The 16,220-nt window shown below is 53.3% G+C and overlaps 1 protein-coding gene across 5 annotated transcripts in view; it reads left to right on the forward strand.

The window, feature by feature from the left end:
- The window catches only part of LOC120957591 (uncharacterized), a 36,399-nt gene extending 22,271 nt beyond the window's left edge, over positions 1 to 14,128 (forward strand). For 4 of the 5 annotated variants that reach the window (XM_049608781.1, XM_040379876.2, XM_040379891.2 and 1 more), the window contains 3 exons: positions 2,553 to 8,522; positions 8,623 to 9,784; positions 10,021 to 14,128. In XM_049608781.1, the coding sequence (XP_049464738.1) occupies positions 2,650 to 8,522; positions 8,623 to 9,784; positions 10,021 to 10,683 (7,698 nt within the window). In that variant the 5' untranslated portion in view covers positions 2,553 to 2,649 and the 3' untranslated portion in view covers positions 10,684 to 14,128. Of the gene's footprint in view, positions 1 to 2,552; positions 8,523 to 8,622; positions 9,796 to 10,020 lie in introns of all 5 variants that reach the window. The other variant, XM_049608787.1, reaches the window with a different exon arrangement.
- The last annotated feature ends 2,092 nt before the right edge of the window (positions 14,129 to 16,220 follow it).

The raw sequence follows: 16,220 nt of genomic DNA on the forward strand, positions 1-16,220 counted from the left end.
GACCCTCCCCCCCTTTTACGGAGATATCCCCGGGACATTGTGTGTAAAAGTGAGGCCCCGGGAAATCCGTCATCGCCCGGCGCGCACCTACTGGCGGGAGTAGCACTCCACTACTACTACTCCCCGCGCTCCCCGCAGCCATTTTAAGGTCTTTGTGCTTGTATATGTGCGTGTGTGTGCGCCAGGAGAGAAGCCAATTTCCCTGGAGAGCAACCCCAATATGCCCTGAAATCCTTCTTACTCAACACATCCACACATATGTGTGCTTGTTCTGATTCCAAGCGCTCCAAAAGCTCCTGAGGAGAGACAGGAGCGCGACTGGAAGTGGTGCAACACACACACGCAAACCAGAAGAGCGTCGTATGTGTGTAGGACGGCCACAGTGAGATGGGGAGGGAGGAATCATTGCGTGACGATGATTCATTTTCACTCTCTATCGCATCGCGGTTTTCTTTTTCCACCCCACCACATTACCGTTCGGAGAATTTTTCTATCTTGAAAAGGTTTCCTGCTCGTTTATGTTTTTTTTTCGTCTTTTTTTCTGTGGCTACGTTATCTAGCGAACCGAGCGAGAGCGCGGTGTTGTCCTCCTCCAGCGACCTGAAATCACCCGTCCATCTTCCTCGCGTGTCTCGCACAAGCTTTTCAGGGAAGAAAGGGCGGCGGTTTTCTTCCTTTTTCACAACCTAGGGAGGAGATGGCACCAAGGTGTATCTCACTTAGCACGGCCTTAGGAAACCGCGGGGTGTTTTGTGTCCACGGCAGGCTTGGTGGCTGCCGAATCGACCAACCTTTACATTGATTTTCCAATGTTAGGTCCTCCCTTTCTTGGCGGCTCGTTTGGGATTTTGGTTGCTCCGTTGCATGCGTCCTTTGTTTGGAGGGCAAAGAGGTCTGGATTGAGGGCGGGGTGAGGCCTTTAATGGAATTAAATTTGTTTTCTCAACACATTCTACCCTCTTCCGCTCCCATCCCTTCCCTGAAACATCCTGACGATGTTATATGGCTTCTGGAGATGGAGAAGCAACTCACGAATCTGAGTCGTGTCGTGTGCGTTCTTACTTTCCGGCGCATCTTGTACACTTCGCGCAGCAGTAGAGTCGTCACCGCGCATTAGGGTGACATCTTGAACATTGGACGTGTATTGCAAGTCTGTTCCAATATTGAGTCACCCCTCTACTGCCTTTCGAGTAAGTGACAACGAACGTTCGTTAGAGCCCCCACTGTGTGGAGATATAGAGAGGGAAAGAGAGAGAAAGAGGGAGCAAGGTGAGCCGAACGTGGGGACTCACTGCTGTCATCAACATCAATTTTGGTGCGGTTTCTCATCAATTTACCATCCACCCCTCCCACCCATATCGTGCCCCAGCGCACTCGATGAGTGATTACCATCTAAATGAACTTCAAATTTGTAGCTGCTTATCGTTATCGCGGCGTACCCGCGTGCGATCTACTGCCGCTGAATGTGTGTTTGTGCTCAGGGGAAGGGTTTTTTTCGCCTCATCTCGCGCAGTACGTGTACCCCGCTTCTCTGTTTCCTGCGATCCCAGACACGCTTCGTACGCTACTGGGCGCTGGGTTGCGTTTTTGATAAGCGAGGAGAGGAACTCAGCCAGCACGAATGCCGGTTCGTACCATTGCAAAGCGAAAAATGCTTGAGTGCTAAAGCCCAGAAGCCAGAGCCAGAGGGCGAAAGGTAAAAGCCCCGAACGATTGTCACTGTGCTGGGCTGTGGCTCCACACGAGTGGCTGGCAGCACTGCCGCTGGCTGTGATTGTGGATCCATCCCTTCTTCTGGCCGGTGGGGCGCACTCTCTCGTGCGCGAAGATGGCGGACGTCGGCGATGATGGACTTGCTGTGCTTATTTTATACGTCTGTATGTGTAAGCGTGTGTGTGTGCGCTCGCGCTCTTATGGTTTATTATTTTATTTTTCCAGTGTTACCCTTCGCCGACAACTTCATCATCATTCGACGGTCGTCAGTCGGGCGTTACGGCGCTTAATGCTCGCCGTTAATCTTCAATGATTTTTCTCTCCTCGTGGCTGTTTGTCTTCAATCGCAATTTAACATTGAACGGCAGAAAATGGAGGGGTAGAGATGATGAGGCGCAGTACGAATTGATTACTGGACATTCAAACACATACACACACACACATACACAGAAGAATTCGAGAGGTCGAGAGACACACATCACACCTTTTACACACCGCAGCATGCGATAAGACGGATGTGCACAAACGCGGCGTGACCTCCCACTGTGAGGTTTGGGGGAGGGGGTGGATAAGCGTTGGAGGAAGTGGAGGAATTGGAATTGGGAAAGATGTCGACCGAAGTGTCCATACAGTTCGAGGACGCACATTCACACACCACAGAGCAAAATGGCGCAATTCGATGCAATTGACTGTACTACTTGATGTTTTTGATTTCTGTTATTGAACGAGGACTCGTGTTCTCTGCGCGTGTGTTCGTCAATAGTATGGATAAAGATGAATGAGGCTTACTTATCAATTGGTTGCTTTTCTTTCTTTTTTTTCATTTTGCTTATTTTCAGGAAGACATCTTCAACATTTCTAACAATCAAATTGAAAACATTGCAAAAAAAAAAATTTGAAGAGTAGTAGTCCCGTTTTGGGAAGCTCACAATAATCATGGACGTTGAAAGTAGTAGCGTGGCGAGTGCTGCCCCCACGACAACTCCCATCGGACTTGGCACCACTGACGGTGGGTATCTGTGTGCGGTGGTCAAAGCCGAGCGGCCGGAGGACACAGAGTCACCGCTAAGCGCCACAGAGCACTGCGCAGCCGATGGGATGGCGTTAGCGTCGGCGGAAGCAGTATCGTCATCATCGTCTCCGGCCGACGCGCTCGAGGTCGCCAAACATTCCGCGGACAGTGGCGATGAGGAAGTCGTCGGCAACAGCAACAACAGCACGGCGGCGGCACTGCTGGCCGAAGGACACAGCCGCTTTCATCAGGCCCGACAGCAGCGCCACAGTAGCAGCAGCAGCGGCGGCGGCGGCAGCGGAAGCAGCAGCAATCGGCAGCGGGGCGAGCATCTGCACCAGCTCACCGACGACATGCTGCGGCGGAAGACGATGAACAACAACAGCAGCACCGTGCCGAACAACAACAGCAGCAGCAGCAGCAGCAGCAACCGCGGAGGTGTCGGCAAGCGGTCGCTCGAATCGACGGCGGAGATGCTGCTGCAGCAGCAGCGGCGCCAGGCCGCGGCTGGCGGCTCTTCCACGGTTGGCAAGCAGCAGCAGCAGCAGCAGCGGCGCGTCGACGACGAGGACGAGGAAGACGCCGAGCGGACGACGCCGGCAAAGACGCCCGAGTACACCTGCCCGATCTGTAACGCGGTGTCGCACACGCAGCGCGCCTTCACCGATCACCTCCGGCTGCACAATGCCGAGTCCGAGTCGGCGGCGACAGCCGTCGCGTCCGCCATCTTCTGCTGCAAGATCTGCTCGAAGGTGCTGTCGTCGGCGTCCTCGCTCGACCGGCACTTGCTGGTGCACACGGGCGAGCGGCCGTTCAACTGCAAGTACTGCAGCCTCACGTTCACCACCAACGGGAACATGCACCGGCACATGCGCACCCACAAGTACCCGTCCGGGCGGGACAGCTTCGAGAGCGATGCGGGCGGCGTCGGCACCGTCGGTACTGGTGGCGGCGGGTCCTCGTCCGATGGAAGCGGCGGCGGTGGACACAAAGCTGGGCGTGGACGCGGTGGTCCGCCGGCAGGTCGCCACTATCGCAAGAAGAAGGAGGAGGAGGAGGTGGACGAGGACGAGGACGCCGACGAGGAGGAGGACTATCGGCAGCCAAAGAAGAGGAAGCGCGCCCTGTTTGATGCCGGCGAGCAGCAGCAGCAGCAGCAGCAGCAGGACGAGGACGAGGGCGAGTTCGAGGAGGGTGACGAGGAGCTGGTCGGTGGCGGCAAGCGGAAGGCGACGCTGGGAGGCGAGCGGACCGCGCAGCAGTATCGCAAGGTGCGCACCATCAACAACAACCTGCTCGAGGGCTCGGTGGTGGAGAGCGGCCAGCGCTACTGCTGTCCGGTGTGCGTGCGGAACGATTTCGCGAGCATGCTCAGCCTGGAGCAGCACCTCGACCGGGAGCATCCGACCATCCCGGCCAAGTGCCGGCACTGCGAGATCGTGTTCCGCAGCCACAAGGCGCTGAATGCGCACCGGTGCAGCAACAACAACTACCAGAACATTACGCCCGGCTTCAAGGATCTCACGTTCGTCGACTTTTCCAGCGAGAAGTTCCCGCTGATCGCGAAGAACCTGTGCGAGCAGAGCATCCGGACGCCGGTGACGAGCCAGAAGTACGAGTGCGGCCGCTGCTACCGGGCCTTCCCGTGCTCCAAGACGCTCTCGATGCACTCGGCCGACTGCTGCGGAGCGGGCAGTGGAGAGCGCGGTGCCGCCCACGCCGGAGGGCGCCGGCGCAAGCGAGCACCGAGCGAGTCAGACTCGTCCGATGTGTCCGGCTCGGATGTGGGCTCGGGCTACGACGGGCGCGGCAATCATCGAGCCCTGGACGAGGAGCAGCAGCAGCAGCAGCAGAGGCATCAACAACACCTCGAGGGGCACCGAGCCGGTCAACAAGGACAGCAGCAACAACAGCAACAGCAGCAACATCCCGTAGACCTACGCCGGGAGGACTTCTTCGCCAATCTGGATCTGCAGAACCGCTCCAGCACGGTGTCGGAAGCTCCGACGACGCCCTCCTCCCTGGACAAGTCGTTCTCGTCGCCAGTGCCGGCCCTGAAGCAGGAACCGCTCGCTTCGCCGACCGGTGCTGGTGCGACCTCCACCGCCCTGCCCTCCTACTACTCCTCCAACATGGCGCTCTACCACGCGCACCAGCAGCAGCAGCAGCAGCACCAGCAGATGGTAGACAGCGGCAAAGATCTGGCCGACATTCAGTCTATCCTGAACGTGACCAAGCTGGGCGGAGGCGTCATTGGCCGCCAGCTGGACGGGGGCAGCCAGACGCCCCTGTCCGGCCTGCTGGACGCGGCCCTGCTCAAGGACGGTGCCGGCAGCGACAGTGGCATGTACGCCCACTCGACCGGGTCGCGCGACGAGCCGGAGGAGGCGCAGGACGCGTTCACGGCCGAGTTTCGCCGCATGAAGCTGCGCGGCCAGTTCCCGTGCCGCATCTGCACCGCCGTCTTCCCGAACCTGCGCGCCCTCAAGGGCCACAACCGGACGCACGTGTCGGCGGCCGGCCCGGGCCCGTACCAGTGCAACATGTGCCGGTACGTCGTGAGCGACAAGGCGACGCTCGTGCGCCACATGCGCACGCACAACGGTGACCGGCCGTACGAGTGTGCGATCTGCAACTACGCGTTCACGACCAAGGCGAACTGCGAGCGGCACCTGCGCAATCGGCACGGCCAGACGACGCGCGAGGACGTGAAGCGCGCCATCATCTACCACCCGTCCGAGGATTCGTCCTGTGACGATCCGCTCAAGAAGCTGCAGCTGTTCAACACGCCGCCGCTCGACGGTACCTACACGCCGGGGACGATGCTTGCGGGCAGTGGCGGTAGTGGCGGTGCCACCTATCAGGACGAGCTGGCCGAGGCGCGCAGCAGCACGCCGCTGCCGTCGCAACAGCTCAAGGACATGCTGATGCCGCCGCTGCCGCTTAGCTTTGTGCATCATCATCATCATCCCCTGCTCGACACCAGCCTGCTGCTGCAGACGCCCCCGAGCGGGGGCGGCAGCAACGGTGCCGGCGGTGCGTTCGGCTCAAGCGTGGCCGCCAAAATACAGGTGAAAAGCTTGGAAAAGCTGAACCAGCTAACGCCCCCGCAGGACGAGGACGATGCGCTCGACGAGGACGACGACGAGGGGCAAGAGGAAGAGGAGGAGGAGGAGCAGGAGGAGGAGCAGCACGACGGCGGCGGCGAGCCGTTGGAGCAAAAGCCGACACTGTTGGGCCAGAAGGCGTCGGCAGAGGACGCAGCCGTGCCGTCGCACCGTGCCGGAAAGCAGTCGGTAGTGGAGGCCGCGACCGTGCACCCGCGGCCAATCGATCTGAGTATGGATGCGCTCGATCTGAGCAAGAAATCGACCGTCGCTGGCAACCGCAAGGCCGCCGCCACCGCCCCGACACTCTCGACCGACGGTGAGGAGGAGGACGATGACACGATGGCATCCCAGCTGCACCAGCTGCGCCACCAGCAGCGCGGCCACAACGGGGTGGAGGGCGAGGCGCGCAAGCATGCGGCCAGCGGCGGCACCAAAGCTCAGCAGCCGCTGCCGAAGGAGCCGACCGAGCTGGACGAGGGCAGGGCGGAGCTGCCTAAGCTTTCCAAGGTCAATCTCGCCCAGCAGCAGCAACAGTTCCAGCTGTTCAACGACACGTTCGCGAAGCTCGATCCGATGAACTTCTTCCAGTTCTACCAGCTGTACAACTCGCTGCAGCTGCCCTCCTTCCCACTGCACGCGTCTCCCTTCCTGCAGAACCACATGCTGGCGGGGTCGGCGGCCGCGCTTGGTGAGCTGTTGAGCAAGGACTTTGGGCTCGGCGCACTGCCGAACCTTGCCGCAGCGGCGGCTGTCTCGGCAGCTGCCGCTTCGACGGGCGGCAATGGCGGCGGCGGCGGCGTCGGTCGCAATCCCCACCATCCGCTGCTGGGGAACCCGTTCTACCCACCGCCGCTGACTGATACGCCCCCGAACAGCGTTACCAAGTCGGGCGACTGTGTCGAGCTGGGGACGGCCGCCACCGTGCCCACGCCGAAGCAGCTGCTAACGCCTTCTTCGCCCTCGCCGCTGGCGACACCGATCGACGGCGGTAGTGGGTCGTGCGGTGGCACCACCGGCCTGACCAACAAGCAGCTCTCCTCGCTGCAGCAGCAGCAGTCTCGCGGGGCCAGCGGGTCGCCCGTCTCCTCCTCTGCAGCACTGGCGGCGGCGGCCGCTGCGGCCGCTGCTGCCAGCTTTGGCGTCTCGGCCGGTGGCGCTAGCGGTCCCGGTTCGGCCGGCGTCGGTCCAGTGAAGATGGTGATCAAAAATGGCGTCCTGATACCGAAGCAGAAGCAGCGCCGCTACCGCACCGAGCGGCCGTTTGCGTGCGAGCACTGTTCCGCGCGGTTCACGCTGCGCTCGAACATGGAGCGGCACATCAAGCAGCAGCACCCGCAGTTTTGGTCCCAGCGGCAGCGCGGCGGCCATCTGATTCGTCGCAGTACCGGCGGCGGTGGAGGAGGAGGAGGAGGAGGAGGAGGAGGAGCAGGAGGAGCAGGAGGAGGAGGATCCAGTAGCAACAGTAGTGCGAGCATGGTGGCGGCTGCCAACAGCTCCGTCGGTTCGCTGGTGTCCGCCCTCCAGGACGCTTTCGGTGGGGCAGGCATGCACGGTGGCAACGCCGGAGGCGGCGCGGGCGCCATCTCAGACCAGGTGAAGTACGCCATCCTGGCCCAGCAGTCGGGCAAGGGGTCGGGTGCTATGCGCGGTAGCGGTGGCAGTGGCAGTGGGCAGGATGCGAGCCATCTGAACCCACTGCTGCACAATATGATCGTGCAGGGTGCGGCAGGACAGTGGAATCAGCAGCAGCAGCAGCAGCAGCAGCAGCAGCAGCAGCGTCTGAACCACCATTACAGTCAGCACCAGACGCCCGTCATGTCGGCTGCTCTGGCCGGACGACGCCTGGCTGGTGGAGCGCGCGGCGAAACCGAAGAGGACGACGAGGAGGAAGACGATCGGGGCCAAGAGCGACCGTACGAGGGGGCCACACCGATCGTGGGTCAACGGTACCGTCGCCGTCGCCGCCGGCTGCAGTCGCATCTCGAACAGGACAGCGAGTTTCTGCGCCGCAGCTACGACGAGACGAACGCCTATCGAATGGCACTGAAGGAGGAAAAGGAGGAGGAGGAGGACGATGAGGAGCAGACAGTAAGGCAAGAACAGCGGGAGACACTGCTAGAGGAGCAGCAGCAGCAGCACTACGACCAAGAGCACGATGAAGAGGAAGAGGAGGAGGAGGAGGGTGCAGCACCAGGTGCGCTGGAAGAAGGCGACGAGGAGGACGAGGAGGAAGATGCGCAGCTCGTGATTGACGAGGAAGAGCGGGACGAGTGTGGGGAGAAGAAGATGGCGAAGTTGCAGATGCAGGATGTGCCGCCCACGCCGGCCACCTCGGAGCAAGAGCTCGGACCGACCGGCGGTAGCGTTGGTCACGAGCAGCAGCAGCACGGCAGCACCTTGAACCGCATCCTGAAGCAGAAGCTGGAAGAGCATCGCTCAATCGGGGACGCTGGGGATACTAATAAGGGGCAGGAACAGAAGCCGACAGTTCCGCAGCAGCTCGCAGGCAAGCGGCAGCATCAATCGTCGGCGGCTACCGGTTCGGCCACCGGATCCCGCAAGGCATCGTGTGGCAGTACCGGCAGCGTGACCAATGCCGACGAAGCTGGCAGCGCGAGCAGCGACCTGGTGCCCGTGTCTAAGCTGCTCGACAACGCAACGAACCCCGCGCTGGAAAGCTACTTCAGGTAAGCAAATGGAAAAAAGCTACTGCAGCAAACATCGCTTTACTAACTCTAACCCTTGATTTTGATTTCCGCTTTTTGTGTGCGTGTGTGTGTTTTACAGCCGACCCGAGGTGCAGGTGCCACTGTCGCAGGATCACAGCGATGAGGAGGGCCTGGTGGCGTCCGGTTCCGCGTCCGAGAGCAACAACTCCGGCACGGACGACCCGAACCCGTCGGCGGTGGCCCTCGCGCACCAGGAGCAGAAGAAGAAGTCGGCCTACAGCCTGGCGCCGAACCGGGTCAGCTGCCCGTACTGCCAGCGCATGTTCCCGTGGTCGAGCTCGCTGCGCCGGCACATCCTCACGCACACCGGCCAGAAGCCGTTCAAGTGCTCCCAGTGCACGCTGCTCTTCACGACAAAGTCGAACTGCGACCGGCATCTGCTGCGCAAGCACGGTGACGTCGAGTCGGCCGTCTCCATACCGGTGCCGATCGACGATCTGCTCGATCCGAAACCGGAACCGATCCCGGTGGCGGTGGCCGAAGCGATGTGCAAGATGATAACCGGCAAGGGCAGCCGGTCCGGTGCTTCTTCTTCGTCGGCCAGGACAGAGTCACAGCAGCAGCAGCAGCAACATCAGGCACTTCCGGTGGGCTCCGCAGACGAAGACGACGAACCGCAGGCTGACGCTTCCAACGAGGAGGCCAAAAACGAGCCAAAAAACGAAGGCAGTGGAAGGCGGGGAAGCAGCGTGGTGTCGGGCGATGCTGAGCTACCGCCAAAGTTTGCGGGCGACAAAAAGAATGGCAGTGTGGGAGGGCGGCAGCAGGTGGCAGCGCACCGGGAATCTGAGCAGCTGAAGGAAAATGGCGACGGCGAAGCGGAACCTGCCCGGCACCACCACCAGCCGGACCAGGAAGACGAGTCCGACGGTGCCGCCCGGGATACGGCGATGGAGGAGGAAGACGAGGGCAAGGAGGATGGCCGGTTATCGGCGGCGGGAGGCTTCTCCGATCTGCCGTACAAGTGCCACCTGTGCGATGTGTCCACCGCCGAGCGTGTGTCCTGCCTGGAGCACATCAAGCAGGCGCACCCGCAGGAGTTCACCACGCTGATGGCGAAGGTGTCGCTGGAGACTGCGTCCGCGTCGGCGACCGAGAGCGAGGCGCACACCGGCTCCCCGGACGACGACGAGAGTGGCACCAACAACAACAATAACAACAATAACAATAATAACAACAACAACAACGGTGGCAAGTATCTCGACTATGCCAATCGGAAGGTAGGTCTAAGGTCAGTCCTTACTTCTACTTCGTGCGGTCAGGCTACCGGGCGCCAGGCCATACAGGGCCGGCCGGGGGAGTCACTGGCGCGCGATCGTCACCCAACGATGTTGGGACATTGGGGGGAAAGCCTAAGCCATGCTAACGTATGCTTGTGTTTTTGTTTTTTTTTCTCTCTCTCTCTCTCTCTCTCTCTCTCTTCCAACCAACTGTTTCACATGGCACATCTCGGCAGGTTATCTGCGCATTCTGTGTGCGTCGCTTCTGGTCGGCGGAAGACCTGAGACGGCATATGCGGACGCACTCCGGCGAGCGCCCGTTCCAGTGCGACGTCTGCGACCGGCGCTTCACCCTCAAGCACAGCATGCTGCGCCACCGGAAGAAGCACTCGACCGGAAGCGGCGGCGGCGGCAGTAATGGAAATGCCTCCCCCGCCTCCTCCTCCTCGTGTTCGTCCGGGCGGCGCCCTAGTGCGGCTGGCCGTCGCACCAACAACCACCAGCAGCCGGACGTCCGCAGAGGGCAGTCGAACGGGCACGACGATCCGAACAACAGCGGCACCGATCTTACCGACGACGACGAGTATGAAGACGCGGAGTGCTCCAGTCCACCAATGTCTAACCACAGCCACCAGCAGCAGCAGCAGCAGCAGCAGTACGACTATAACCACCATCTCCACGATACCGCTGCGGAGATCCACACGGCGTCAGCAGCAGCAGCAGCAGCAGCATCGGCCCCCATTATTGGAGGCAAGCGCTACCAGTCTCACTTCCAGCAGCCGCAGCAGCACTCGGAGCTGATCGGCAACCTGCTCGGCATCAGCGACCAGGGCATCCTGAGCCGGGTGCTGCTATCGTCCGCGTCCGAAGCTGCCAAGCTGCTCGGTGTGGACAAGTGAGACGCGGCTTGCTTGTTTGTTTGTTTGTTTTTGCTTTCTTTGTGTACATTACATTCCTTATCGTTAAGCTTAGCATGTAAGACACACACGGCGAAAGAAGAGGGCACAGTTTTAGCTACTACTTTTTAACACAAACGCAAAACACTCGATACATCGAAAATGACTCAAGCGTAGCGTGCGCCAACTTTGAAGAGAGAGAGAAAAAAAACGTTGTAGCGGTACGTAGAAGTGCGCAAAGTATTGTATAAATATGTTTCTTTTTAACCATGGCATCCCCCGGGGCCACAGATAGCGAGCACATTAGTTGAAGTGTACTAGTTATTAGATGGAATAGATTTTTTTTTTGTTTTATTATTATTAAAATTAATTGTGGTTAGATAATCGGAAAATGCACGCGCGTAGCATGCGGCATTCCCCTCCCCAAAAGCATAATCAAAACTAAAATATTACTTAATATATTTATACTCCTATATTCTAACTTACAATATATTGCACAGCTAAATATGATTACGCCTTGGGTTCCATTAGAGCACGTTTCTCGTATTAGGCGGAGTGCATGAAAGATCAAATAACCCAAAAGCGAGAAAAGGCACACTGATAGCAACATGCGTTGCTTTAAACGGTTTAATTTTGATAGCGCGTGCGGCAGTGTGTGAGCAAGCGTGCTATTTCCCTGCCCAAAGTAATTATAACTTTTTGTTGCTTGATTTTAATTACCCTAGTAAGATAGTGACCGCGCAATAGTGTGTGAGTGCGTAAGCTGCAAACGTTGCGTATCCTTATTTTATCTTTTGGTAGTACATTAGCAGCTTAGGGCGAAAATGTAACTTATTTCGGAACGTATCGAATTGTGGACACCAACAGAACATGTTGCACAAGCACACAGGCTAGGCCATAAAACAAAATGGAGGGAGAGCAGTACTGCTACTGCCTAGTTGCGGGTGTGGTTGCGTGCGTGAGAGTGAGTAGATGATCAAAGTGTCCTTTTTAAAGAGTTTTTTTTTTAATATCTTATTTCTGCTGTTAAATATTTATTTGCGTTCCGTTTTATAAGGAAGATCGTCAACAAGAGTTTTTTTTAACTATTGTTTTTTTTTTTAATATATAAATACTACCTAACTGATTATGCTAATAAGGAATATAAACGTACTTAAGGAAAAACAAAACGGAAACATAGTCGTAAAATACATAACTGACAACAATGCAGCTATAAAGACGTTTTAAGTTAAAAAAAAAAGAACAACCAACGTGTCAATGAAATGTTTTAGCGACGTACATATAAATAACATACAAACGCACTTAAAATAAGCTCCGGAACAATCGGGATTTTGTTTTTTACTGCAAATGCTATCGAAGTGCCTATAACGTGTAAAGCGAGCCGGTAATAAGGGGATTTCCGTGTACTGATACATTTTTCATTAATTTCTGCCACCCCGTTATCCTCCTCTGCCATCATACAGAAGTTTAAACGAAAACAAATGTAATATCTAACAATCGATTTGACAAGAGCAAAGAATATCTGCGAAGCATGTGCTAAGAGAGCCAACAAGGAACTGCTTGTTGTGCTTTGCCTAGATTTCAGGTTGTAGCAAGCGCAATATAATATTATGTAGCGAATGTGTGTGTGTGTGTGTGTGTGGGTAGGCCTGATACGAATATAGAGTAGGTGCGACAGCTAATAACCACATATAATGTAGATTTACTATCCTACCCTCCACCCCACACCCTCAACGTGTTAGTGTATAAAAGCGAAGGGAATAAGAAAACACGGAAATTAACGATCCTCATCCAAGTCGAGAACAGCGTTTTTCGTAACCGTATCGAATTAACTTATCAAAACACAACCGAACTCTCACTCTTATTGTGCACCAAGTCAGCCAGCCCGGGGTTTAATAAAAGGGAACAAACATATCCTGTTTACAATGCCACAACAAAACTTGAGTAGTGCTGATGTCCTGCATAACTAGGCTCTCTAGCAGATTGTTGGGAATCCCCTACCCCACGCTTCGGAAGAGGAAGTATCGTTCGAGTGAAAAAAAAACTGGAACTTCTTCATATAATGCCAATACGAGCCAATAAGAGTACGAATAAGAAATAGTAGCAAGAAAGGGTGTGGTATGTGGCGCGCGTGCGAGCGGGATGCGAGGTGTGGAAAAATACAGCAATACGACCAAAGGAGTAACTGCAAGGTAGTAGTGTGGGTGCGATATGGCAAACGGAATCGTGCTGATCGATCCCGATTAGCGGCATGATCATTAGTAAGCGAAACAAAAAAAAATGCAATACTTCTTATAACCCCCGAATATATTTAATTTGATGTGTTTACTATTTAGAAACTAAAGTCTTAGTACGCCAAACCTAATGCGAGAACCACACCGTTTTGATAGGAGGAACACGTGGCCAAGCTAGTGTATCGTAGGTCGCCTTTTGTTTACTTTGCAGTGCGACGGTGCGCCGTGTCATTAAGGGTGTTTTAAAAAGCGATTATTTGTCTGTCTCTTTCTCGCACACAATTAAACAAACTATTCAGTATAGACAAACAGCCCAAAGATGAAGGAGAGCGCTCGATGGGTGGGGGATGAGCCACGTGTTTGCTTTAGTAAGAGTGTCAGAGAAAGAGGTTTGACTGCACGTGGGACGATAAGAATTCACTGCAAGTGCCATTAAACTTACAACGACAAAACATGAAAAAACGAAGTTGAGTCAAGATTTTTTTAAAGGGTCACAAACATGTAATGTGGCAAGAGAGCGCAATGATCTGTAAATTATATACAATGAATCAAAAATCTAATGAAAGGCAACACAAAATGAATGGATTTGTTATACCCTCCTGCAACGCATTACTCACAAAAAGCATACATGTGCGTATGTGTGTGCGTGTCCTACCTTTGCTCATACTGTTTGGGACACGGTTTGGTATTTCTCCTTCTCTCAAATAGACCATCTGCATCTCCGTGTGCTGTATGCAGCATGCAGTTTGCAGATACAACTTAGCTTGTAACGTTTTTCACTCAAGGTCTGGTCGTTTTAACACACATTATGCGTGTGTAAGTGTGTGTGTGTGTGTGTGTGCAGACATATGCTTCACTCTTATTTATGCCTTAAACATATTGTGTTCAGAGTCACTAAAAGAAAAATAAACCCGTTAGTGAAGAAAGGGTCAGGGCAAGAGCCGATTATAATTAAAATGTAATTTTCTCACATACATGAAAATATAGATGTAGTGGAATTGAGGTTAGAAACTGGAGAGGGACGCCCACTGTAACGTAGTTTGCCGTAGTGTAGTTGGAAGTAAAGAAATCGCCAATTCGGGGGTGGAAAGGAATGTGTTGCCAGAACACACAACGAGACACTTACGTGCATACCACAATACTAATCATATTCATGACGCTATTTATGATAAAAAAAAGAAAACAGAATCAATAAAAGTAATCTATAAAATTGAGATGAGCATGTTCTCGTGTTGGTTTACTGTTACTTTAAAAAAATAACTTTTGAAATCATTTAATAACATACGTGGTATAAAAGTGTAACGATCGCATAATCTTTATTTTAATCAAAATTGATATCTCTGACATGCCCATCCCTAATAGAAGAGTACCTGGCATCTATGATAGGAGCACACGTAGCCAACAAGTCAGTTTTAGCTGTATGGAGTGGGTTGCAACAGAACATTTCGTAATCCCTTTGTTTGAATTGCCATTTGAAACAGTTTTTTTTTTAATACAACGGGTCCCCGAGATACACGGTTATTGGGGACCGAAAACGGCCGCAAAATACCGTGTATCTCGGGGACCGCCTGTATTAAATTTTTGTAGCTTCCAACCGCCATTCCGTACTTTGAACTGTTTTAAAATTTCCCCACATTGACAGTAGAACAGCTGCTCTCTTTACATTCCAATGCATCTTCTCGTTGCACTGCATGCACAGCTTCAACAGCAAATTCGAGAGGAAAAAAACAGTGCATGAATGTAATTGATGATTTTAAACGTTTGCTGAAACCAAACATTAGATTGGTACCGAGCAGAACTATGTATGTATCGTTGAAATGCCTTATAAAACTGTTATACGGTGTTCCAGCATGCCATTAGACCAGATTGTCCTAAAACGGCGCTTGACAGCCTGCCATCACTGTCAAAGTTTGACGTTTCACGCCCAGATGGTCGGCAAATGTGGTGCGACGCAAGGTGCGTACATCGAGGAAATTTTGACGAACTAACTCACAAACGTTCATTTGGCACTCGAAACCAAAGTCAATGTTTATTGTTTGTTTGAACTGTTTATAGAGGCTTTGGCTCCAACGAACCAAAGTCAATGCATGATACAGGTCAATGCATGCCTAGGGAATTGACAAATGAAAGTAAGTAGAAGAAGTCTCGGTTGGAAAGTTGCCTCGTTCAGTTCATTTGTTTACATTTTGTATCGGATGCTGCATCCGTTTCATGAATTTTGGATTTTTTTTCTCAAAATTGTTATGGAAAACGATATTTTTCGATGATATTTCTAGTGCAATAATTATTTATGAGTACTACACACCCAAAAACTACCACATTCCTGTGATATTGTGAAGAAATGGGCGCACCGAAAACAGTTAATTTTTAGTAAACCCCTTGAGCTTGAGAGCGTTTCTACATACACCGAGACTGCAGCTGAGAAAAAAGCTGACAGCATGCTTTGACAGCGACTGACAGCATTTTCGGTGAGAGAAATCTCCTCAGCATGCAAAGAATGATGGAGCTGAGAAAAAATTAAATTGGCAGTTTATGGGTGTAGTGATCGGAGGAGGAAATACGCTTTTCGGATCTCATTAATACGCCACGCACTCACAGTATATGTGTTCCAGCTGACTAACTCAACTGACGATTTATTTTCTTCAATTCCATTCCTTGTCCTTCTCTCGCTGTTGATACAACTATCCATCTATCTCCTTTTTTCTCTTTTTCTCTCTCACTCTCTTCCTCTCATACCTTATAATCCCTACAATGGGGAACGATCAATTATAGTTTGCATTTTTGCAGTCTAATGATCGTAGAAATATTACTAAAAAGTAAAAGAATTTTTTTTACTTCATTTTAGCGATTCAAATGGATTTTTTCAACATAATTTTAAAAGTCTCATCTCGGCGCTTTCCGGAGCTTCTACACACACCGGCGTGAGAAACCAGTTGTCAATTCTCTCACAGCCATCTCTCAGCTGCAGTCTCGGTGTATGTAGAAACGCTCTGATGCGAAATATCGCTGGGAGAACACATTTCAACATATTCTTAATTCAATTAAATTAAGAAAAACCGAATGAAGTACCGAAATAAGTAAAAATAGTCTCCAAATTAACACTCCGTTCATTTCGAGCTTCTGTGCGTGGGTGTAGAAATGAACGAGGCAACTGTCAAATCCAAAATCTTTTTATTAGTGCAAAGGAAAAACAGTCGTAGAACTGGATTATTGTTTACAAAATATACTGCTAGCATAGTTTATGTAATATTTTTCCTAACAAAAATTCAAACACTGAAAATGGTACAATGTTGTCAGAAAGAGCGT

This window comes from Anopheles coluzzii, chromosome X (assembly GCF_943734685.1).
Source record: "Anopheles coluzzii chromosome X, AcolN3, whole genome shotgun sequence".
In the NCBI taxonomy this organism is placed as follows: Eukaryota; Metazoa; Arthropoda; class Insecta; order Diptera; family Culicidae; genus Anopheles; species Anopheles coluzzii.